At 42.1% G+C, this 27,180-nt stretch overlaps 1 protein-coding gene across 2 annotated transcripts in view; it reads right to left on the reverse strand.

The window, feature by feature from the left end:
- LOC126997906 (sodium-coupled monocarboxylate transporter 1-like) overlaps positions 1-27,180 on the reverse strand; it is a 56,851-nt gene that overhangs the window by 17,877 nt on the left and 11,794 nt on the right. For both annotated transcript variants that reach the window (XM_050859119.1, XM_050859118.1), the window contains exons 2-5: positions 23,911-24,766; positions 15,484-15,614; positions 14,315-14,503; positions 1,607-1,767 (exon numbers count right to left, since the gene is read on the reverse strand). In XM_050859119.1, coding sequence (XP_050715076.1) covers positions 1,607-1,767; positions 14,315-14,503; positions 15,484-15,614; positions 23,911-24,142 — 713 coding nt within the window. In that variant the 5' untranslated portion in view covers positions 24,143-24,766. The remainder of the gene's footprint in view (positions 1-1,606; positions 1,768-14,314; positions 14,504-15,483; positions 15,615-23,910; positions 24,767-27,180) is intronic.

The following is a 27,180-nucleotide window of genomic DNA, read 5'->3' on the forward strand; positions in this document are numbered from 1 at the left end:
CTCCTGGACAATCTGCCTCAGCCTGATTGTCCGCGCTTCCTGGTGCTTCAGTATTTACTCGTCCCAGGATACACCGAAGGACGACAGGACAGACCGAGGAAACCAACGAAAATATATGCAAGAAGAGAATGAGTGATGAAGGCAAGTACAGGAGAGAACAGAGAGAGGAGAGGGAAAAACGAAATAATGAAAGACGAAAATAAGAATATGAGAGAGTTGGAGAGGAAGGAGGGTGAGGAAGAGAGAGAGAGAGAGAGAGAGAGAGAGAGAGAGAGAGAGAGAGAGAGAGAGAGAGAGAGAGAGAGAGAGAGAGAGAGAGAGAGAGAGAGAGAGAGAGAGAGAGAGAGAGAGAGAGAGAGAGAGAGAGAGAGAGAGAGAGAGAGAGAGAGAGAGAGAGAGAGAGAGAGAGAGAGAGAGAGAGAGAGAGAGAGAATTAGAGACGAAAATGAATACTATATGCATGACGGAGAAATATAAAAATGAAAAAGGAGAAAATAGATATTTGATAGAACTGAATAGGAAAGACGGCAAAGAAGAGAGAATGAGAGAGAGGAAGGCTATGAAAAGTGAAATGGAGAGAGAAAAATGAGAGAAATGAGAGAATGAGTGGCAAAAAAAAAGGAATGTGAGAGAGGCAAAGATGTAAGATGGTAAGTGTGGAATGAGAGAGAAAAAAAAAAGGGAAATAAAGAATGCGGAAGGGAAAGAAGGTAGAGTGATAATGACAAGTGAGTAAACAAGAGAGCAACAATGAACTCGAGAAATCAGTGAATGAAGGGAAGAAAAAGAAGACTGTGACAGGAGTGGAAAAGTAAGGCAGCGAAGGAATGAATATCGTGGAGGGAATGACAGAATAATGAGGTCGAGGGAGAGAACAGAGAGAAGAAACAAAGAAAGACAGAGGAGAAACAAAATAGCTATCATGCTCATTATTACCGTTAAAAATCAAAGAGAGTGTGCAAACAGGTGCTATCAAATGCAGTAGGCAAAAAAACACGTAAAGCAATCATCATCATCATGAAATTAATAAGCCTGGGACCAGCCCTGTGACACGACGCACACCAAATGAAGAAAAAATAATAAAAATAAATAGCGGTGGAGATCCTAAAAACAAGACAAGCAAATATATTTATAGAATAATGATGATGGTGATGATGATGATAATAATAATAAAAAGAAGAAGAAAAAGAAAAGAAGAAGAAGAATCATAATAAGAAGACGAAGAAGCAGTAAATGAAAAAAAATATTAATAATAATGCTAATAATAATAATAATAATAATAATAATAATAATAATAATAATAATAATAATAATAATAATAATAATAATAATAATAATAATAATAATAATAATAATAATAATAATAATAATAATAATAATAATAATAATAATAATAATAATAATAAACATCATAAAAAAAATAATAATAATAATAATAAGAATAATAAGAATAATAAGAAAATGCGAAAAATAATGAAAATTAAACACACCCTTCACAAACTCAAGGACTGATGCGACTAAGATGAGCATCGAGGCATCGCACAGCTATAGCAGAAGGACCCAGACATTACCGTATATTATCCCCCTTGAAAACAGACATACTCACGTGAATATCTGCGGGCCAGCTCGGTCATGGGCTACAGCGATCTCCCACACCTTGCCGAGGCTGCCGAAGTCGAGGAGTCCCTTGATCACCACCGCCACCAAGCCGATGAGCAACACGAACAGCTGCAGCACGTCCGTCCAGATCACCGCCTTCATGCCGCCCTGAAAGAGAACCATCACACAAGGTTGCCAACGAGTAGTTCAGCCTTTCCAACGGGGTAACTTTTATCTTGAAGGAATAAAGGTTTACTATATAATAATACACACGCACACACACACACACAATCACGCACGCACGCTCTCTCTCTCTCTCTCTCTCTCTCTCTCTCTCTCTCTCTCTCTCTCTCTCTCTCTCTCTCTCTCTCTCGCTCTCTCTCTATCTCTCACACACACACACACACACACACACACACACACACACACACACACAGTATTATTATTCTTATATCTTTTACTTTGTTTCCTCAATATTCCTATATATATTGTAAAATTTTTCTTATTTTCTCTTAATTTTTTTTTGTCTTTCCCTCTACTTACAACGGTTATTCTTTTCTCCCCTTTTCTTGCATGATTTAAAACGCTGCCTAAATCTCTCTCTCTCTCTCTCTCTCTCTCTCTCTCTCTCTCTCTCTCTCTCTCTCTCTCTCTCTCTCTCTCTCTCTCTCTCTCTCTCTCTCTCTCTCTCTCTCTCTCTCTCTCTCTCTCTCTCTCTCTCTCTCACAGACGGCTCCCAATAATTAGAAAACCAATCAATAAAAAAAATAAAGTGAAATGAAGTAAAATGATAAAAAAAAAAAAGTTAAAGAACTTTGATGTAGTGAAAGCAGTAATAACGCAACACTTGAGTCGTCAGAATTTGGTGACTTATTACATTGGACTTTTCATACGTGTAGCTACTCAATAAGCATTTCTAACGATTTCAAACCAGTACTTGTCCGACACGAAAAAAAATCAGACGAACTCCATTGACGAAACGATTAAAATGAAGACGGGTCTGAGACGCGTCAAGTTCACATCCGCGGTGGTCTATGGGTCTCCGTCTAGGAGGGGCTCTCAGCTTCTTAGTCTCGGTAATGTAATGATGACGCGGGGAGCGGCATCCTGCTGAACCTGACTTGTGAACTTTCACTGGTAGTATTCGGTCTTCTAAGCTCCAATAACTTTATACGTGTTAGCTCTGTACAACATCATTCTGTGATGACAAGAATTTGCAGTGAAAAGCTGTGGTTGGTTGTGTGAAACGTGAAAATATTACAGACAGCTGCATGACCACCGAAAAGGGCGAGTGAGTGAACTGGTGCGTCAGGGCCGTAGTTTCTGGGGTATGTGTGCTAGGCCGGCCATAGCTTCCCAATTTTTTTTCTGTATCGGTCTCAAAAAGCCCCGAAAACAGCTTTTTTTTTTTTTAAATTCCCCTCCTGCGCGTGCCCTTCGTTCGCCACTCTACCCCTCCCCCACACCTCATGAACCTATGATCCCCTTTAGCCCCCTGTGTATGAGTATTAGTATGGTACTGTGGTTATACTAGTGTTGTTGTGGAATGGTGGTAGTGTACAGAGTAAAGTAAGAATGTGTTTTGTGGTAGTATGGCATGGCAGCGTGGTAAGGTGTGTGACATGGTGATATGGTAGTGTGGGAAAATGTATGGTATGGTGGTGTGGTAGTGTGGTAAAGCATGTGGTATGGCAGTGTTGTGATAATGTGGTAAGGTGTTGTAGTGTGGTGTGGTGTGTGGTATGGTAGTGGTGTAGCATGATGGTGGGCATTGGGCTGGCAATATTGCAGTAGTGTGGTGTGGTGTGTGGCATGGTAGTGGTGTGGCATGATGGTGGGCATTGGACTGGCAGTATTGCAGTAGTGCGGTAGGGAGTGTGGTATGTTAGTGGTGTGGCATGATAGTGGGCATTGGATCGGCAGTATTGCAGTAGTGTGTGTGGTAGGGTGTGTGGTATCATTTATCAGTATTTTCATACACACATAAGACGGAGCTTATAAAATGCAGTTGATGCCATTGTTCTCACCTAACTGGTGATTAGGTAATTTGTACACTTTGGATGAATATGTGAATTATACAATAAAATATTTTCATTGTCTTTTAGCGATCAAGTTTCTTATCAAATTTGCTTCTTTGAAAACAAGACGATACAGTGTAACAACAAATCAATACTTTCAATTAAACAGCACCTGCCTGCACGCTACCATAATTGCTATTGTTCACATAGAAACATACACAAAAACAAAATATGATATATATATATATATATATATATATATATATATATATATATATATATATATATATATATATATATATATATATATATATATATATATATATATATATATATATATATATATAATTATGAAAAGGGTCCCTGGCCTGAGGTAGCCCCTATCGGGCCCCAAGTACTATTATTCGTTTCAAGGGCCTTGACCCATCGTTTTTCGCAAATATCTTCTAAAAAAACAGCTTGAGCAGTGTGGTCTTTTGGTACAGCATTGTCGACACCCTGCCCTAATTTTTTGGCAATGTAGTGCTTTGCAAAATGTGAATGATTAAGGCGCTTACTCCTGACTTTATCGGCGAACCCTGGCATGGCCATCTAGACATTCGAACAGGGGAAACGTGACGTTGCTGTGACGTATATACCCACACTCTCCTGTCTTCCCCTTTCTCCCTTCCTCCCTCCCTCCTCCGTCTCCCCTGCCCTCCCCCTCGCCACCCCCCACCTCTCTCTCTCTCTCTCTCTCTCTCTCTCTCTCTCTCTCTCTCTCTCTCTCTCTCTCTCTCTCTCTCTCTCTCTCTCTCTCTCTCTCTCTCTCTCTCTCTCTCTCTCTCAACAACAACAAAAAAGAGATTTGAAGTGGGATTGGCCCATTAACTGATAATTCAAGCAATATCGTGACAGACAGCCAGCGCATAGCGAACACGTTAAATTTTTATTTCGCTTCGGTTTTTAATAGTAATTCTACCGATACTGCTGCTGTTCCTAACAATATTGAAAATCCCTGACTTTGAAAAAAAGTACAGATGAGGTTCTCAAAGCGTTGCAGTCACTTAAAACTAACAAAAATCCAGGACCCGATAAAATATATCCGAAATTACTTAAAGAAATATCAATAGAGATACTCAGACCTTTAACAATGCTGTTTAATATGTATTTACACCATGGTATCGTTCTTAGTGATTGGAAAATGGCTAACATAACACCCATTTTCAAAAAAGGCGACCGAAAATTACCGGATAACTACAGGCCAATCAGCATAACTTCAATTATTGGTAAATTATTTGAAACAATTATTCGAGATAAAGCAGTTAACTACCTAGATTGTAATTCGCTAATCCTGGACTCGCACCATGGTTTCCGTAACAACAGATCTTGTTTGTCGAATCTATTAACATTCTATAACGAGGTTTTTGCAGCCTATGATGTTTCTGAATCACTTGATATTATTTATTTGGACTTCCAGAAGGCGTTTGATAAAGTTCTACACTACAAGTTGCTTCATAAAATCAAGGAAATAGGCATCGGGGGTAAGCTTCACGAATGGATCAAGCACTGGCTAAACAATAGAAAGCAAAGAGTTGTAATAAATGGAGTGACCTCTGAGTGGATGCCAGTCACTAGTGGTGTCCCCCAAGGCTCTGTACTGGGACCCGTTCTATTCGTTATTTACATCAACGATATTGACCTTGGTCTCAATAATTTAATTAGTAAATATGCGGACGACACGAAAATCGGCAATGCGGTACAAACAGAATGTGACAGGCGTAGCCTACAGGAAGATTTGCGTAAAATATCAGATTGGTCAGTAAAATGGGAGATGCCTTTTAATATAAACAAGTGCCAGATTCTGCAGGTTGGATCTAGAAATATAAAGAAGGACTATGAAATGTGCGGCGTTAAAATTAAAAGCGTCCACTCGGTCAAAGTTCTTGGCGTCATAGTCGCGTCTAGCCTCAAGTTCTCCCAGCAGTGCAACGAGTCCGTTAAAAAAGCAAACAGGATGATGGGTGATGGGTTTGATTAAAATAAATTTTTCACTCAAGAATAAAGATGTTATACTACCTTTGCATAATAGTTTCGTCAGACCTCATTTGGAGTATGCCGTGCAGTTTTGGTCTCCCCACCATGCGAAAGACATTGCTAAATTAGAAGGTGTTCAGCGTAGAGCAACCAAGATGATTCCTTCATTACGAAACAAACCCTACGAGGAAAGGCTGTCACATCTAAACTTGTTTAGAAATGTTTAGAAAAACGCCGCCTAAGAAGAAAACTGATCGAGTGCTTTAAAATACTTATTGGTCTTACTAACGTGGATCCGACCATGCTGTTTGTGATGGATGATTCGACGCGAACGAGAATTGATGGCGCTAAACTCAAATGTAGACAAGTTCATTCAGATTGCACAAAATTCTTCTTCACTAATGCTGTCGTTCGAGATTGGAACAGAGTACCACCATCAGTGGTACAGTGTAACTCTATTGCATCGTTTAAAAATAATCTTGACCGCTATCTCCTCCATCTCAATGTTCACTAGGTCAGTTTCAACGTCATGGTGGCCGCATAACAACTGTCACTTAGGTTTAGGACAGACCACCTAGTTTGGGCCTTAGGGCTTGTGTGGTCTGGTTATCTATGTAATTATATGTAATTCTCTCTCTCTCTCTCTCTCTCTCTCTCTCTCTCTCTCTCTCTCTCTCTCTCTCTCTCTCTCTCTCTCTCTCTCTCTCTCTCTCTCTCTCTCTCTCTCTCTCTCTCTCTCTTTTGTTATAACGACCCAAGATAACCTAGTCAGTAATGTCACGGTAGGAGAACACCTCGGTTCTTGCGATCATAAATTAGTCCGCGTCGACATTAGAGCTCAAACATCAGTGACTGAAAATAAAGTAAAGGTGCCCGATTTCAAAAGAACTAACTTCGTAAAAATCCGACGAAAACTAATAGCAATGCAACTATCAGATGATGGTAACGTAGAGGACGCCTGGCTAAGCTTTAAAAATCATTTACTCACTCAGCAGAACACATTCGTCCCTTTGTGTGAGAAGCGAAGTAACACCGATAAAAGCCCACCTTGGTTTAACAACAAAATTAAACACTCAGTCAAGGAGAGAAAATTGTTTTACAGGGTAAAGAAAGAGCAAAGCACGCCCGAAAACATTAGACTTTACCATGATGCCAGGCAACGAGTAAAAAGATTAGTATGTCAGGCAAAGCGTAGATATGAAGAAACTATTGCGGCCAACTGTAAAAATAATCCGAAATCCTTCTTCAGTTACATAAACAATAGAAAGGCGATCAGAAGTGGAATTGGACCACTAACAAACAGCGACGATGCACTAGTGACTGACAGCCAACACGTTGCAAACCTATTAAACAATTACTTTTCCTCGGTGTTTAATACTCACAGTCCTCCCATCACTACCACCAACACCAGCACTAATGTAAATCCCGAGCATGCATTACCTAACTTTGAAATAACAACCGATGAAGTCCTTAAAGCCCTCCAATCACTTAAAACAAATAAAAGTCCTGGACATGACAAAGTATATCCAACTCTGCTCAAAGAAACAAAGAGTGAAATAGTCTCCTCCCTCACAACCATATTCAATATGTCCTTGCGACAAGGCATCGTCCCTTCGGATTGGAAAAAGGTAACGTGACACCGATTTTTAAGAAAGGAGACAAAAAAGTACCAGGTAATTACAGGCCCATTAGTCTAACTTCGGTTGTAGGTAAGCTACTTGAGAGCATAATTAGCGACAAAATTGTGAGTTACCTTGAAAGGCACTCATTAATTGGGGACTCACAACACGGCTTCCGTAACAAAAGATCCTGTCTATCAAACCTATTAACCTTATATAGCGACCTCTTCACGGTTTATGACGTAACCAAATCACTGGACGTAGTCTATCTTGATTTCCAGAAAGGGTTTGATAAAGTCCCAGATCATAAATTACTTTACAAATTAAAGCAAATAGATATTGACGGTCAAGTACACCAATGGATCGTGAATTGGTTGAGCAACAGACAACAAAGAGTGGTGATTGACGGATTTAACTCAGAGTGGGCGCCGGTCACTAGTGGCGTCCCTCAGGGCTCGGTTCTTGGCCCAGTGCTCTTCATTATTTACATCAACGATGTGGATGTCGGACTCAGTAATCGCATTAGTAAATTTGCAGATGACACAAAGATAGGTAACTCGGTTCACACTGACGAAGACAGGCAAAGCCTCCAAGAGGATTTGCACAAAATTTCAGATTGGTCTGACAGATGGGAGATGCCCTTTAACGTAGACAAGTGCCAGGTCCTTCAAGTTGGAACAAGGAATAAGAAGTTCGATTACGAAATGCGCGGCGTTAAACTCAAAAGCGTTCAATGCGTTAAGGACTTGGGGGTCAAAATCGCGTCAAACTTCAAATTCTCACAGCAATGCATCGATGCACCAAATAAAGCGAACAGAATGTTGGGCTTCATTAAAAGAATTTTTTTATTCAAGAATAAAGATGTAATACTTCCACTCTACAATAGTTTAGTCAGACCCCACTTGGAATATGCGGTGCAGTTTTTGTCTCCCCACCATGCAAAGGACATTGCTAAATTAGAATGTGTTCAGCGTCGGACATCAAAAATGATCCCTTCCTTGCGCAACAAATCTTACGAAGAAAGACTTTCCACCCTTAACATGTTCTCTCTTGAGAAACGTCGCCTCCGAGGAAAATTGATCGAATGTTTTAAAATACTTAATGGTTTCACGAATGTAGACAGATCAACATTGTTTATGATCGATGACACTTTACGTACGAGGAACAATGGCGTAAAACTCAAATGTAGACAAGTAAATTCAGACTACACCAAATTTTTCTTCACCAACGTTGTAGTGTGAGACTGGAATAAGCTCCCACCGTCAGTGGTCCAGTGTAACACGATTGACTCCTTCAAAAACAGGCTCGACCGTCACTTCCATCAACTTAATATCAACTAGAGTTGAAATGCATCGTTTTGGAGCCTTCTGATTAAAGTAGAATCTCTTAGGTTTTAAAGAGAGACCACCTAGTCTGGACCATGGGGTCTGTGTGGTCTGATTTTCTATGTAAATCTATGTAAATCTCTCTCTCTCTCTCTCTCTCTCTCTCTCTCTCTCTCTCTCTCTCTCTCTCTCTCTCTCTCTCTCTCTCTCTCTCTCTCTCTCTCTCTCTCTCTCTCTCTCTCTCTCTCTCTCTCTCTCTGAACAATGGGCATCGCTTCCTGCATCACCTCAATTTTTCTACAAGGTCACATTAGTTTTCAATGAGATACAAGGGAGGGAAGGAGGGAACGAGAGAGAGAGAGAGAGAGAGAGAGAGAGAGAGAGAGAGATTTACATAGATATTCAGGCCATATAGACCCTATAGTCCAGAATAGGTGGTCTGTCCTTACAATCTGGTGATTTTTTTTATCTAATGGCCATCATGACAGCACTACTGCTTGAACAAGCATTAAGGTCGAGGAGGTGGTGGTCAAGCTTGTTTATAAACGAGTCAAGCCTGTTACACTTGACCAACAAACGTGGGAGTTTATTCTATTCTTTTGCTGCAACGTTAGTAAAGAAAAAAAGTGATATAGTCTGAATTCATTTCCTTACACTCAGTTTTTGTGCTATTATATCTCGGTAGCGACGCTTTTCAAGACAAAATGTGAACAGATCATAAAGTTTGACAGAGAGAGAGAGAGAGAGAGAGAGAGAGAGAGAGAGAGAGAGAGAGAGAGAGAGAGAGAGAGAGAGAGAGAGAGAGAGAGAGAGAGAGAGAGAGAGAGAGAGAGAGAGAGAGAGAGAGAGAGAGAGAGAGAGAGAGAGAGAGAAGGAGAAAGAGGGAGAGAGAGAGAGAGAGAGAGAGAGAGAGGAGAGAGAGAGAGAGAGAGAGAGAGAGAGAGAGAGAGAGAGATGGAAGGGGGAGAAGAAAAAGAGATGGAGGTAGGTAAATGGCCTGAATGGGGGATGAGTAGAAATAGTAGTAGTAGTAGTAGTAGTAGTAGTAGTAGCAGTAGTGGTATAGTCATTCGCACATATCTTTTGTTCCCCCCTTAACTGTGTAGCTTTACCTAATTTAAACAACCCTAACTGTATAGACGCTCGTTATTTATCATTCATCCGTCCTCCAGTTGGTCCTTTTTTTCTTCCACGCCGGTACGTTTCATCACTTTCTCCTCCCCGGCTGGATCTGTCCGCCTACCTTTACCTTCACATTTAAAGGCACAAAAGCAGGTCAATATCACACACACACACACACACACACACACACACACACACACACACACACACACACACACACGTTTATGATAATTGAAATGCTTTCTCTCTCTCTCTCTCTCTCTCTCTCTCTCTCTCTCTCTCTCTCTCTCTCTCTCTCTCTCTCTCTCTCTCTCTCTCTCTCTCTCTCTCGTTCCCTCCCTCCCACCCTTGTACCTCACTGAAAACCAATGTGACCTTGTAGAAAAATTGAGGTGATGCAGGAAGCGATGCCCATTGTTCAGAGAGAGAGAGAGAGAGAGAGAGAGAGAGAGAGATTCGCCAGGTTGCCTCAGAAGGAAGAAAGCAAACAATTGTATATGTGGCCTAAGTGTGTCTCAAACTGTTGTTTTTTATTGCTTTTTTTTAACTTTTTCATTTCTTCTTCTTCTTCTTCTTCTTCTTCTTTTAGATTTAAAATTTCCATTATATTGTTCTTCTTAATCGTATTTTCACTCTCGTTCTTACTCTTCTAATACTTTTCAGTGGTTAAGGTGCCGGCGCCGTGTCCGGGAGATCCAGGAGGGACGCGGGTTCGAATCCTGGCCACCATACAGCTGGGACTTCTATCGGCGTCACAGACGCCGATCAACAGATTGCCAATCTTGTTAAGTCACCGCCGAGTGGATTAAAGCCCCGTTCACACTGTGCCGACTCTGGGCCACGACAACCCAGCGACTTTTCCATTTGACAATTTGGTTCCCACGCTCCAAGAAGGGGGAGTGGGTTACTGGGGTCTTGGTGTCTTGCCGACTGTCTAGGAAACTCGGCCAACTTTTTTTTTTTTACAGCAAAGGAGGCAGCTCAAGGGCACACACAAAAAAAACAATAATAAAAAAAAGCCCGCTAATCGCTGCTCCCATAAAAGAATCAGAAGAGGTGGCCAAAAGCAAGGTCAAATTCGGGAGGAGAGGTGTCCTGAAACCCTCCTCTTGAAAGAGTTCAAGTCGTAGGCAGGAGGAAATACAGATGAATAAGATTGTTCCAGAGTTTACCAGCGTGAGGGATGAAAGAGTGAAGATGCTGGTTAACTCTTGCATAAGGGGTTTGGACAGTATAGGGATGAGCATGAGTAAAAAGTCGTGTGCAGCGGGGCCGCGGGAGTGGGGGAGGCATGCAGTTAGCAAGTTCAGAAGAGCAGTCAGCGTGGAAATATCGACAGAAGATAGAGAGGCAACATCGCGGCGGAATTTAAGAGGTAGAAGACTATCAGTAGGAGGAGGAGAGCTAATGAGACGAAGAGCCTTAGCCTCCACTCTGTCCAGAAGAGCTGTGTGGGTGGAGCCCCCCCACACGTGAGATGCATACTAGTTGCCAGCATGTCGTGCTAACCCTCACGACTCCAGACTCCCGTCACGACGTCGGCGCAGTAATCGCCAACAGTCTCAAGACCTCTTTCAAGACATGCCCGACACTTTCACATCAACAGCCAAGACCTCGTGTACCCTAGAGTCATGGGTAGACGTGGCCCAGAGTCGGCACAGTGTGAACGGGGATAAGGACTACCCACATGCTGCCCTGAAGACCATCTATCAACCCGGACTCTAGAATAGCTCTCCAAAGAGAGGCCTAAAGATGAGCTCCGGGGGGCAGTATCAGCCAAAACAAGATGGCGCCACTATAAGCATTCGCCTGCGCCACAACGGGCTGGGCCACCAGACCCCACCAGTGAAAATGCCTAACGGCGCAATAGGCCGCGACATGAAAAAAGTTTTTATTGTTCTTCTAGTTCAGTTTTCTAATAACCGTTATTTCCATTTTATCCCTGTTTATGTTGCCTCTCTAAGCTAGGTTATTTTATTCTATTTATGTTATTCTTTTCTTTAATAGCACACACATCTGTAAAAACGCACCTCACTCATTAACAAACAACAAAAACGCACTTTAGTCATACACATCTAACAAAAGCCTCACCTAAATTCTATGGAAATAACAAACAAACAAAAAAAGTCTTCTTTCACACACACACGCAACATCACCGAAGGACGTAGTAAAGCTGTCAGTCAACTTTTTTTTTCTGCAGCTGAACCCCGTGTCCTGCAAGACTTCTTTTAGCAAATCTAATTACCTTGCATCTCCTAAAAGAGGATGAAGAAGATAAGAGATAAACTTAACTAATATTACTAGAACCACTACCACTACTGCTACTCTACAACAACAACAACAACTACTACTACTACTACTACTACTACTACTACTACTACTACAATATCTTTTACTTGTTCAGATATTTTCCACTCCCTTTAAAATAAACTTGCCTGTATTGAAAATTAAGAAAAAAACGAAAATACTAATGTTAAAAAGAATTGATACAGGCCTGGATGCACTGAACTTTATACTGAAGAATAAAATTTAAAGATAAACGAGGAAAGAAGAAACATATTTGCCGAGTTATTGATCGAGAACAATTTTGGTGATAGCCAAGAGTTTGTTAACATTAAAACACACACACACACACACACACACACACTACTACTACACGACCACGGTAGCTTAGTGGAGAGAGTGTCTCCCTCACAATCAGAAGGACCGGAGTTCGATTCCCCGGCCGGGTGAAGAGAAGTTGGGTTTATCTTCTTTCAGGTGTAGCCACTGTTCACCTTGCAGAGAGTACATTGGTACCCGACGTCATGCAAGGAGTTGTGACCTCGTTGTCGCGGTGTTTTGTGTGTGAGTGGTCTCAGTCCTACCCAAAGATCGGTACTATGAGCTCTGTGCTCTTCCGTAGGGGAACGGCTGGCTGTCTCGAGAGAGACCCGAAGCAGACCAAGAGGTGAATTACACACACACACACACACACACACACACATACACACACACACACACCAGGCGGCGGTTCGAGCCCCGCTCAGGCCGGATTCTTTCGGTTGGCTAGGAGTGGTTACCGTCCCCCCTTGAGCAAGGGGGCTGGGATGTGTGGTATGTGAGGTCCTGGCAGTACCCAGAGATCGACGATAATGATCACTAGTTCACGTCAGGAGGGTAGTTGCTGGCGAAAGCGAGTCCAACTCGTGATCAGGCCACACACACACACACACACACACACACACACACACACACATGGAGCACCTGAGAATACAATTTACTTCTACAAAGATTAGTTTGCGACAAGCAGACACCCGCACAGCGGGAGGAAGTAATCATGGAAATACTACGAGGAGGAAATACTCATGTAAACACTACAAAGAAATCAGGCTTTCTACAACAACACACTGCAGTATAAGCCACTGTGCAACTAAATCATCAGGGAAATCCGCAAAGCCAAAGCCTCCTACTACCCATAAAAAATCCATGGCCTCAAAGAAACCAACCTAAGCCAGTGGTATCAGAAAATCAGGGATTTGTGCGGATTAAAGTATAACAGACAAGCCCCTCTCCCCTGCGTCGAACACCTGACCAAGGAAGAGGCTGTGGAGACAATTAACACCCACTTCTCCAATATCTGTCAAACACTCCCTGTCCTCGACCTCACTCACCTACCAGCCTACCTACCAACCCATGAGCCTCTACCTGAAATATAGGTGTTTGAGGTAATGAGGTCATTGTCAAAATTAAAGGCCAAACGCTCCACCACACCACTCGACATACCAGTGAGGCTCTACAGAGACTTTGACGCCGAGCTAGCAACGCCCCTCTGCTCCATGATCAACACCTCCATCCAACAGAGCCCCGCCCAATGAAAGACAGCATTTGTCACTCCCATCCCAAAAGCTTCCAGCCATCCCATCCCAAGCCTGTTATGTGAGGAGTTCATCTTCAAATGGGTCTACACACAACTTGCCCCCCACATAGACGCTCAACAGTTCGGCAACGTGAAAAGCTCCTCCACCACACACTGCCTCGTCAGCCTCCTTGATTTCACATACAAAGCCCTCGAGAAACGGTAGACCTCTGTAGCTCTTGTTTTCGTTGAGTTTCAATAAGGCTTTTGACCTTGTTGATCACACCACAGTGATCAACGAGGCCATTAACCTGGGGCTTCACCCAAGCCTGGTAGCGTGGATGGCTGACTACCTTAGCGCGCGTCACCAGGTTGTCAGATTCCAAGGCAGGACCTCGTCACCCAAGCCCCTCACCTGCGGGGTCCCCCAGGGCACGAAAATCGGCCCTTTATCATTTTTAATCCTCATAAATGACGCGATGATCAACACTCCCTCGCGGTGGAAATACGTCGATGACTCCACGGTAGGGAGCACTATTGACAATGTAAACCCTGACTACAGCCACCTGCACAACACACTTGACGACCTTCAGGACTGGACGAGGCTAAACAAGGTGACTGTCAACCAGAACAAGCAAGCCTTCATGCACGTCACCACCTCCACAACAGCAGCACCTCCACCAGTATATTATCATTATTATTATTATTATTATTACACACACACACACACGCACACACACACACACCTAGCAAACACGAAACACACTTTACACTCACGATAGCAGTGTAGACGGAAGCGATGACCCCCACTGTGATGACGGAGACCCAGAGCGGGAAGTCGGTGACGGAGGCGAGGGCGAGGGCAGGGGCGTAGATGACGACAGCTTGGTACAACAGCATCTGCACAACAAACATGCCGCCTGCAACACACCGGACCCAGCGTGTGCCGTACCGCATCTCCAGGTACTGACGGGAAGAGAGGAAGATATTGATGTTAAGCTACTGGAAATATTAACAAAGAGAGAAAAGGACGAGGTGAAGTTACTGGAATTAGAGAGAAAAATATGTGGTGGAATTAGCAGAAAGGTTATTTAAGAGGAACAAATATTTTTCAAGATCTAGTTATGTCAGATTCAAAGCGCTCAATTGGAAGGAGAGAAAGAAGAGAGGAACGTGTGAACGGGAATCGAAGGGGAAAAGAGGAATGTGGAGCGAGACCAGGGCGCCATTATCTGAAGCTTTTATAATGATGAGAAAAGGGAAAGTTGTTTAGAAGTTAGTGAAAGCCTGAAGACAAAGTCAGGGAGGTATAGATAGAAAGGAAGAGAGATATATATATATATATATATATATATATATATATATATATATATATATATATATATATATATATATATATATATATATATATATATATATATATATATATATATATATATATATATATATATAAATATATATATGATATATTTTTATATATATATATTTATATATAGAGAGAGAGAGAGAGAGAGAGAGAGAAGGAAATAACGAAAAATTGAATGAAGGATATATCGAAAATGAAAGAGAGAATGAACGGAAGAAAGGATAATAAAAAAAGAGAGGAAAAATAAAAGCATGATGAAGAGAATCAGGAAAAAAAAACACAAATTAGGGAGGGAAGGAAAGACGGAAGGAAGAAATTAAAGAAAGATAGGAGAAGAAAAGAGGGAAGGAAGAATGAAAACACGAAAGAAGGTAGAAAGGAAGGAAGGAAGAAAAGAAAGAAGAGAAAAAAAGGAAACAAAAATAAGAAAAAGTAAAAGGAGAGAAACAAACTGACACAAATTCTTGGCGAGAAAAAAAAATCACGACAGCAGCATCTTAATCATCAATACTAACAACATCAGCAATACTAATAACAATAACAATAATAACATACCTACACAGTAACACCCATTCCTTACCTCATACACCGAGGTCAGCTTCAGCTCATAGAAAAAGGGCATAAAGATGAAGGCAGCGACGGGAAGAGCCGCCTGATCGGCACAGATCACCCACCACTCAATGCCGTGGTAGTATGCCTCAGCGGGGCCCCCTGTGGTAGTAGTAGTAGAGGTAGTAGTAGTACTGGTAGTAGTAGTAGAGGTAGTAGTAGTAGTAGTACTGTAGAAGTAGTAGTAGTAGTAGTAGTAGTAGTAGTAGTAGTAGTAGTAGTAGTAGTTGTAGTAGTTATAGTAATAGTAGTGAGGGTGAGGGATGTGTTAATTTCTGATTTTATTTTATGTAGTAGGAGGAGGAGGAAGAGAGGCAGGAAGAGGAGGAGTAGGAGGAAGACGAAAAAGAAAATAAGGAAGACATAGAAACATGGAATCATGGAAAGACAGGTAATAGGAAGCCTATGGCTCATTACGGGCCGTGATCTGTCTGACAATCACTTTGTGCATGCTGAGCAGATCGAAGCAATTCGGTGCATCTTGTCCGTTTACTCTTGTTGTCACGAAGTAACGATCGATGCGATTTTTGAAGTTTGATTGTTTCTGCACTCACTACTTCAGAAGGAAGGCGTATGGCTCGGTTGGAGAAGAAACTCCGACCAATGTCTATACTGAATCGCTTCGCTTGAATGGATAGACTGTTGTTTCTAGGTATTGAATTGGTTTATAGCTAAAAAAAAAATGAGGTGGGTGACGCTATTGAAGTTCTTTAGGTACTTGAAGACCTGAATCATCTTCCCTCGTAAGCGTCTCTTTTTCCATCGAAAAGAGGTTGAGTCGCCTGTGGTCATACATACGGCAGAGGCCTCGCGAGTGGAATAATTTTCGTAGCGCATCGATGAATTTTGTCTAATAATTTAATGTCTTGCCTGTAATTAGGAGACCAGAATTTCACTGCATGCTCCAGGTGAGGTCTTACTATTAAGCTAAATAACTCACCATTACTTCCAGTGTGGAACACTCGAAGTTTTTCGCTATATACCCGAGCATTGTGTAAATTTTGTTATATGCTTTTTGCGGTGCTTTGCGTGTTTCAGGACACTGTTGGTGGTGACTCCAAGATCCGATTCCTCCTGCATGACCTGCAGAGGTCTCCTACACATGTTGAAAGTATGATTACTATTTCTGGATCCAAAAAGAATGACTTTGCATTTATGAGGAACAAAGATTAGATTTATTAGGAAAAAGAGAAGGAAGAGGAGGAGGAGGAGGAGGAGGAGGAGAAAAAAGAAGTAAAGGAAGAAAAGGAGGAGGAGGAAAAGAGAAGGAGAAATAGAAGGGGAAGGAGGGGGAAATATGGAAACATGGATGAGCAAACAGCAGAAAGCCTATTGGCTTATTGCAAGGCTGCCTGATTTCAGCGGTTCAATCAATCCGTCAGCCACAGGAGTGACCTGTGGAAAGGATTTAGCACTACTGTACGTACTCGTGGATGCATTCAATTAATTTCCGACGCAGCCAACTGACGGTCAATGCGATTCTGAAAAGAGTTGACTGTTTCCGTACTAAGTACTTCTGCAGGACGGTTGTTCCAGTGGACTACAACTCTGTTCGATAAATAACTCCTGCAGATATCTGTACTACATCGTCTCGCTTGAACTGAGGAGGAGGAGGAAAACAAGAAGGAAAAGAAGGAGAAGGAAAAGGAGGAGGAGGAGGAGGAGGAGGAGGAGGAAACATCGACGAGCAGGCAGCAAAATGCGTGTTGGGTCATTACGAGGCTGCCTGCTTTCAGTGATTTAATCAAACTGTCAGCCACAGGAGTGGCTTGCGGGAAGGACTGAAGCACTTCTGTACGTACTCGTGGGCACGTTTAGCTCACTTCCGACGCAGCAAAGTGATGGTCAATGCGATTTTTAAGAGAGTTAATTGTTTCCGCACTAACCACTCCTGCAGGAAGGCTGTTCCAGTGGCGGACGACTCTGTTCGAAAAATAACTCCTGCCGATATCCGTAAAGCATCGCTTGGCTTGAATTGTTTAACCGTTGTTTCTTGTTCGCGGGTTAGTTTGTAGTTTGGAGTGATCAACATTGCTGAACTTGTTCAGGTACTTGAAGACTTGTATCATGTCTCCCCGCAGTCGTCTCTTTTCCAACGTGAAGAGGTTGAGTCGCTTGAGTCTTTCTTCATAAGGTTGCGTTCTCAGTGATGGTATATATAATTTTCGTAGCGCGTCGCTGTACTCTCTCGAGTACTTCAATGTCTTTCTTTTAATTAGAAGACCAGAGTTGCACGGCGTATTCCAGGTGGGGTCTTACCAGCGAGTTATATAAGAATAGCATAACTCCCGGCGTCTTGTATTCAAAGTTCCTCGCTATAAACCCGGGCATAGCGTTAACTTTTTTTACAGGCGGATTTGCAGTGATTTGTGGGTTTCAGGTCACTGCTGATAGTGACCCCGAGGTCTCTCTGCTCCTGTACTGCCCGTAGTGATTCGCTACCCATGTAGTATGTGTGGTTGCTGTTTCTGGACCCGATGTACATTTGGTACATTACATTTGGTAGTGTTAAAAGACATCTGCCACTTTTCCGACCACTGAGTGATCTGGTCCAGGTCTCTCTGGATAGTTTCGCAGTCTTCTGTCGTGAGGGCCTTCCCTCTCACCTTGGTGTCATCAGCAAATTTAGATAGAGTGGATTTTAATCCTAGTTCTAGGTCGTTGATATATATAATAAATAGTATGGAGCCCAGCACTGACCTTTGTGGCACTCCACTTTTAACCAGTGAGGTAATCTTTTATCCACGCAATCAGATTGTCTCCTAGTCCCGCCGATTTCAGTTTCTTGAGAAGTCGTTCGTGTGGTACCTTGTCAAAGGCCTTTTGGAAGTTTAGATAGATAACATCGCTGGGGACGTGATTATCCCAGTTTTCATATATACCTTGGAAGAAGTCCTGTAGGTTGGTCAAGCAGGAGCGCTTATTCCTGAAACCGTGATGAGCATCAGAAATAATATTGTTGTCTTCAAGAAACTTGACGAATTTCTCTCTTATAATCTTCTCGAAAACTTTTCCCGCCACTGAAGTCAAGTTGATTGGCCTGTATTTCAAGGCCACGCTCTTGTCTCCCTTCTTGTAGATCGGTGTTACGTTCGCTTGCTTCCAGTCTTCGGGAACTGTATTTTGTTGTAGTGTCGAATTATAGATGGCAGTGAGTGGCTTGAGTATTTTCTGCATGAGTTCCTTGAGCAGCCTGGGTGACAAGTCGTCGGGTCCGGTCGATTTGTTTGTCTCTAGTTTATCTTGGTACGTTTGAGCTTTTTTGAGCCAATTTCTAGGGGTGTGACTCCCCTCGGTGGAATAGGACTCTTGGGTATCGACTCTGTGTTCTCGACTTTGAACACAGACGCGAAGTTCTTGTTCAGGATTTCGACCATGTGTCTGCTGTGTGGTTAGGGCGCCGCTTTCATCTTTTAGGGGACCAATTTTGCTTTTCGACTTCTTTTTTTGTTCTTATATAAGTGAAAACCTTTTTCGGATTAGACTTGGATTCGCGTGCTATTCGCTTCTCATAGTCGCGCTTACATTGGCGGATGAGGGTTCTGCAAGCTCTGAGGCTGCGGTGGTAATGTTGATGTGCTTCATCTGTGTTGGTTTACTTCAACAAATTATACTTTATTTTCTTCAAATTTATCGCCCTTCTGACTTGGATAGTAATCCACTGTGGATTTACGCCGTTGTTTGTTCTCGTAGTCTTCATGGGGACCGTTGTCCTCTCTACTTTTAGGAGTTTATTTTTTAAGTAACTCCACGCGTCGTCGGCAAGGGAGAAGATTAGGTGTTATCAAGTAGTTTGAAGTAATAGTTCACGAGCAAAATTAAAACTAGCTTTTCTGTAGTCTGGCATCTTGGTTGTGTTTTATATAAGCCCGTGTTCCGTTCTAATGCTGAGGCGAATTTTTTTTATTATTTTTTTTTTCAGCACAGAGAGCAACTCAGGGCAAAGAAAAAAATGTAAAAAACAAACAAAAAAACGCTAATTGTTCCTCTCATACAGTGATAGGTATAGAGGACAAAAGAGAGGTCAATTTCGGATGGAGAGGTGTCCTCATACACTCTTCTTGAAATAGGTCAAGTCATAGGCAGGAGGAAATATAGACGAAGGAAGACTGTTCCAGAGTTTACCAGAGAAGGGAATGAAAGAATGGAGATACTGGTTAACTCTTGCATAAAGGGTTTGGACAGTATGAGGATGAACATGAGTAGACAGTCGTGTGCAGCGGTGCCGCAGGAGGGGGAGGCACGCAGTTAGCAAGTTCAGAGGAGCAGTCAGGATGAAAATATCGATAGAAGATAGAAAGAGATGCAACATGGCGGCGGAATTTAAGAGGTTGAAGGCTGTCAGTAAGAGGAGGAGAGCTGATGAGACGAAGAGCTTTAGGTCGGTATTACAAGAGACTTTACTTTCTCGTATCAGCTATTTCTAAAGGTCAAAGAAGGGGTCAGTCGGGTTTTAATGAGTGTTTCATTAGGTTCACAGTACAGAGGAAGAGTCACACTACCACCAGGGTCATAAAACTACCCCTGGAAATGCCCACAACTCCTAAGAAAGCCTTGGAAAATTTATGCTTTTGGGCGGCGAAATGTTTTATAATACGACCTTTAGACTCCACTCTGTCCAGAAGAGCTGTGTGAGTGGAGCCTCCCCATACGCGTGATGCATACTCTATACGAGGGCGGACAAGGCCATTATATATGGAAAGCATCTGTGCGGGGGAGATGAACTGGGGGAGACGATACAGAACGCCCAACCTCGAGGAAGTTGATTTAGTAAGAGAGATGTGAAGTTTCCGGTTGAGATTTTGAGCTAAGGATAGACCGAGGATATTTAGTGTTGAAGAAGGTGACAGCTGAGTGTTGTCGAAGAATAGGGGATAGGTGTTTGGAAGATTGTGTCGAGTTGATAGGTGGAGAAATTGGGTTTTTGAGGCATTGAAGGACACAAGGTTGCTTTTACCCCAATCGGAAATGATAGCAAGGTCTGAGGTTAAGGGCTCTGCAGCCTCCAGTCTGGAGTCTTGTAATTCCTGTTGAGAGGGTCTTCTGCTAAAAGAAGTTGAATAATACAGAGTGGAGTCGTCAGCGTATGAGTGGATAGGACAGTTTGTTTTAGAAATAAAATCATTGATGAAAAACAGGAAGAGAGTGGGTGATAGAACAGAGCCCTGTGGAACACCACTGTTGATAGGTTTAGGGGAAGAACAATGACCGTTTACCACAGCAGAGATAGAACGGCCGGAAAGGAAACTGGAGATAAAGGAACAGAGAGAAGGATAGAATCCAAAAGAGGGCAGTTTAGAAAGCAAGGACTTGTGCCAGAATCTATCGAAAGCTTTCGATATGTCTAGCGCAACTGAGAAAGTTTCACCGAAACGGCTAAGAGAGGATGACCAAGAGTCAGTAAAGAGAATAAGAAGATCGCTAGTAGAACGCCCCTTGCGGAACCCATACTGGCGATCAGATAGAAGGTCAGAAGTGGAAAATTGCTTTTGAATCTTCCGGTTAAGGATTCCTTCATAAGTTTAAGATAGACAGGAAAGTAAAGCTATAGGGCGGTAGTTTGAAGGATTGGAACGGTCACCCTTCTTAGGCACATGCTATATGAAGGCGTACTTCCAGCAGGAAGGAAAGGTAGATGTTGATAGGTAGAGATGAAAGAGTTTGACCAAGCAGGGTGTCAGCACGGAAGCACTGTTTTTAAGAACAATAGGAGTCACTCCATCAGCTCCAAAAGGCTTCTGAGAGTTGAGGCCAGAGAGGGCATATATAGCATCGTTCTTAAGAATCTTAATAACAGGCATAAAGGAGTGAGAGGGGGGATGTGTAGGAGTTTTTACAGAATGTTTGAGAGAAGAGTTCAGCCTTAGAGATAGATGAGACGGCGGTGCTGCCATCAGGGTTAAAGAGAGGGGGGAAAGATGAAGAAGTGAAATTGGAGGCAATATTTTTAGCTAAGTGCCAGAAGTCCCGGGAAGAATTAGAAAAAGCGAGGATGAAGAAGTGAAATTGGAGGAGATAGCAGAAGTCCCGGGAAGAATTAGAAAAAGCGAGGTTTTGTGGTGATCGCAACCGTTCAGTTTCTCACCGACCCTCCCTTCGCGTACGAGATCGGAGTCAGTCACGAGTACGAGGTCTAGGATATTGTTTTCTCGCGTTAGTTGAATAATAATCTGGGCCAGAAATGTGTCTTATAACATTTCGAGTACCCTATTACCCTCCTGGTCTCCATTCATTGTGTTCCAGTTGATTTTGGGACAGTTGAAGTCCCCAATAATTACTGACTGCTTGTTTTGTGTTATGGTATGAATTTCTTCATACAGTGCTGCGTCGTCAGCTGCTTGTTGCTTAGAAGGTCTATATACGGTACCAATCGTCAGCTTGTTATGTTTGCTAGTTTCTAGCTCGATTAAGAGGAGAAGGAGGAAAAGGAGCAGGAGGAGGAGGAGAAAGAGGAGGAGGGAGGAGGAAAAAGAGAAGGAGGAGAAGAAGGAAGAGGAGGAAGAAGAGGAGGAGAAGGAGGAGGAGGAGAAGAAGGAAGAGGAGGAGAAAGAGGAGGAGGAGAAGGAGGAGAAAGGTAGAAGGGGCATATGTAGAGGTTTAATTTTCTGTATAAAAGTTAAATCCTCGTCATCATCAACCCTACTAGTCCACACAACAGGACAAATGTCTTAACGGGCGTCCTCCACCTCCGTGTCTGTTTGATAATGTACTCTGCCCCCCTCTACCCCGGTTTTAATCTCATCCCTCCACCGCGCACTCTGTCTGCCTTGACCTCTACAGTTTCTTAGGCTGCCTCACTGTTATTTTGTTTGTCTATATTCTATCAGTTGTACGCATGATATGACCTGCGTAAGTCCCTTTTATTATCTCAAAATAATCACCACTGAGTGCCGGAGTCGATCGATCGATAACTAACGCCATAAGCAAGTTTGCTGATGACACTTCAGGAGGAACTAAATGCCCAGTATGAGTGGGCCGACAAATGGATGATACAGTTCAATATCGACAAAAGCAACGTCATTTGTGTGGGAAAGAATAATCCCCAGACTAATTACACATTTAATACCGAGCCTTTTGACAACTCAAGCTGTGAGGGGGATTTGACTGTGCGTGTGAACTCTGACCTGCCATCCAGAAATCAGTGTATTATCGCCAGAAACCGTGCAAATAGAATCTTGGTTTTATTTCGAGAAACGTAAACAACCACAGCTCAGAAGTTATCCTCAAGTTGTAATTGGCACTAGTTAGACTTCACCTGGATTATGCTGTTTTTTGGGTGCCCATATTAAAGGGTGGATAGATTCACTCGAAGCAATGCAGAGGAGAATGACGAAAATGATTCAAGGACTTAGGAGCCTACCGTACAAACAAAGCCTAAAGCAACTTAACTTGCATCCATTAGAAAGACGTAGAGTGCATGGGGATTTAACTGAGATATTTCTAAAGGGATGAAGAGGATTAACAAGGGCAATTTAAATAAAGTGCTTACATTAAAAACCGATGTGAAAACATGCAGTAACGGGTATATGTTGGATAAATTCAAGGTCAGGACTGCTCCTCTGAACATGTATGCATCCCCTCCACCCGCGGCCCCGCTGCACACGACTTTCCAGTTTTGTTCATTACTATTTTGCTCAAATACCTTATGCAAGACCTAACCAGCATCTTCAGGCTTTTATCCCTTCCGCTGGTTAACTCTGAAACAGCCTTCTTTCATCTGTATTTCACTATTTCTTTCTGCCTACGACTAGAACTCTTTCAAGAAGAGAGTGTATCAAGTCACTTCTCCACCCGAAATTCACCTCTCTTTTGACCTCTCGCTCTGTTTTCTTTTGTTGGAGCAGTGTCTAGCGTTTATTTTATGTTATTGTTTCTTCCCCTTGAACTGCCTCCCTTGTTATAAAAAAATAGGAATTAACTAATTCATGAACAGAGTGGTGGATGAGTGGAAGAAACTGAGCAGGTATGCAGTGGAGGCAAACACAACTGAAAGCTTCAAACGGAGATTAGATGCATTTATGGACGGGAAGGGAATTCGGCGAGTAACCCATCTTCATCTACAGCTGCCTTGTGTACGCCGTCTGGCCTCCTGTAGTCTCCTTACATCTTTGTGTATCATTGTGTTTAACAAACCCGGGCCTTCAGAATAGAAGTCAGGGCTGCATACAGGTTCGATTCCCGGCAGTCAGTGGTATACGTTTCCAAATGTTTCACTGCTTTACTACAGTTCTCTGATCGATTTTTTCTTCTAAATTATCACTAGAATATCTTCGACTTTTATCCGTTCTTTATGAAATATGAAATATGATATATCAGTAAAAAGACACACGGAAACCTTATATAAATTAATAAAGAAAAATAGCATATAAGTTAATTAAAGCACATAACATTCACTTACCCAGCACAAGAATAGCAGAAATGTAGGACGCAAGGAGGGAGATTGAAACAGGAAAGCATGTCAGACTTCGACCACCCAACAGGAACTCATCATTGGCCTTATTTCTGCTCTTGATGGCGTAGTATATCCCGATAGCGAGGGAGGCAGCCAGCATGCTCCCGAAGACAAGGTAGTCAGGCCAGGTAAAGGTCCCCCGCATGCCCTGGGACCAGTCAAATACCCCTTCTAACATCTTGGTGGCTTCTGTTTAGATTACGTTGGCAGGAGGTTTGAAACACTGAGGTTGCTTGCGTATGTTGTTTGTTGTGGATTTTGTAAATCTGCTACGGTGACGGGAGGAAAGTGACTGACGTAGGTTGAAGACACTGAGACTGCTTGCTTGTGCCGTTGTCTTGGGATCTTGAGGATTTGCTACGTGTACGTCAACAGAAAGGAGGTGAGTGACGCAGAGTTGAGACGAGACTCGGGATTTTGTGGATTCCCTACGTTGACGGGAAGGGGTGAGTGACGCAGCGGTGACGATGTGGTTGCTTGCTTTTATCGTCGAGTCGGTGGTGCGTGCTTCCTATTCATCTTGTGTTGCATTCCCGTTTTATTCTCTCTCTCTCTCTCTCTCTCTCTTCACTTTTTCACTTGTCACTTCTATCCATTTCTCGTTTAATTTCTCTTTTTTTTCTTTATTCTCTTCCACAACTTTTTTTTCTCTTTATTCTCCTTGGTTTATTTCGTGACTAATATATTTTTCCACATCGTATGATTTTCTGTTCTCACTTTATAAAGCGAATCACTGTCTTTATATTATCTTCGTTCACTTCCTCGTCTTCTCTGGCTCAGCGGAAGGTCATTTCCGTCCGGTCTGAGAAAAAAATTTATGCAAGGTCGGTCGTGATTGGCTTGATAAAGATTTGTTAATTTCGTTATTTGTTTATTTGTTTGTTTGTTTGTGATGTGTGTGTGTGTGTGTGTGTGTGTGTGTGTGTGTGTGTGTGTAAGGATTAGTAAATGAAGAATATAAGACCTACACACACACACACACACACACACACACACACACACACACACACACACACACACACACACACACACACACACACACACACACACACACACACACACACACGAACACACACACACAAACACACACACACACACACACACACACACACACGGCCCAGACCTGACCGAGGTCAGACGTGGGTCACGGCGCTCCGAAAGGAGCAGCCAGGGGCCAGCCTGTTGGCCTCCCCCCTTTCCCTCCATCCCCCTCTCCCTTTTCATCAAAACCCAACACCGAAAGATACTTTTGTGACATCATGGTGACAGACAGTGAGTGCAGTGCGTTTGTGATGCCGTGAAGACACTGAAGAGTAGAAATGGTCGGTGTGACGTCGACGCGGCCTTACCATCCAACCGACGCCCCAGGTGCCCCCAGGTACACCAGCCCGACCATCATGGTGCTGGGAGAATTCGGTTCAGGTGCAGTGCAGTGTTGAGGCCCGTCACTCAGGTGTACTCATGGTTGGGGCAATCAGCACGCCGCTCAACATACAAGGCAGTGCAGACGATATAGATGTTCCCACGCCTACTGCCGCGCGGTCCACCTCTTCCTATCTTGTCACACCGGCTGGATAGAATAGCAGGTCATCGCTAAGCCCATAAGCTGAGTGACGGCCGACACCGCCTCTACCTGCACCCCTGACCCTTTTTGACCTGGGATTGACCTTGGGCTTACACCTGACCCGTCATCCGAAAAAACACACCGTCCCCTACCGCACCAGCGCACTGCATTCCACCACCTCACCTCCCCCCCAGACCCCCATATCCCTTTCACATTGTACATTTTTTTTTCTATTATATTCCAAAACTGTATTTGTAACATGTATATTTCCAGCTTTACAGCTGCTATTATTTAATAAACCGTTTATTATTATTATTATTATTATTATTATTATTATTATTACACACACACACACACACACACACACACACACACACACACACACACACACACACACTACTACATACCGTCTAAATAACTTAAGTAAGAGATCAGGAGAGCGACTCAATCCAGTTATAATCTATCAAAAAAACAATGCATTTATTGAACATGATAATGCACAATGATATTAATAATGATGATGATAATAATAACTAATAATAATAACAGTAATTATAATAATATTATTATTTTCATTAATAATAATAATAACAATAATAATAGTAATAATAAAAATATAATAACAATAACAATAATAATAACGATAATAATATTAATAATAATAATAATAATAATAATAATAATAATAATAATAATAATAATAATAATAATAATAATAATAATAATAATAATAATAATAATAATAATAATAATAATAATAATAATAATAATAATAATAATAATAATAATAATAATAATAATAATAATAATAAATATAATAAATATAACAATAAAATAGTAATAATAATAATAATTATAATAATGATATTTATAATAATAATAATAGCTAACAAATAAATTAATAAATCTGGCAATATTATATAATGTATAACTCTCAGTATATACGTATTAATAATATAGTTTTATAACTCTCTCTCTCTCTCTCTCTCTCTCTCTCTCTCTCTCTCTCTCTCTCTATATATATATATATATATCAGGAAGGGGTCTAGATGGTCAGCCAGGTCAGTGTGTGGGCACAATGCTCTTGCACGCCGTTACAAGCCGACAATTTCCAGTCCTCGACGAGGGCCGAAGACAACCCAATTGCCGTCCCGATGACCACCTAGAAACTCAGACTTTAAGTTGATTTAGATTTTTGAAAAATATTTGTCAATTTTTTTATTATTATTTCATCGCACTTTAAAAAAAAATCACTATTATGAAAAAACAAACAATAGCAAACTTTAATTTCCTGTCCTTTCTGATTAAAATGCTTTTAAAATGAAAGAGATCGGCCCATAAATTAGGGAGGAGTTACACTTAGAACATAAGGAATTTAACATAGAATTCGCAGTTTTAACCCCCCCCCCTTAAAAACAAGCTACTGTCCCTGCACTCACCATGTGATTGCTGAGTCTATTCCATTCCCCCACCACCCTATTACTAAACCAATGCCTGCCTATTTCCCTTCTAAATCTATACTTTTCTAATTTAAATTCATTATTGCGTGTTCTATCTTGGTGGCTAATTCTCAGTACTTTACTTATATCGCCTTTGTGGCAACCCTTGACCCATCTGAATATTTCTATCAGATCTCCCCGCACTCTTCGTCT

Source organism: Eriocheir sinensis, chromosome 13, assembly GCF_024679095.1.
Source record: "Eriocheir sinensis breed Jianghai 21 chromosome 13, ASM2467909v1, whole genome shotgun sequence".
Lineage (NCBI taxonomy): Eukaryota > Metazoa > Arthropoda > Malacostraca > Decapoda > Varunidae > Eriocheir > Eriocheir sinensis.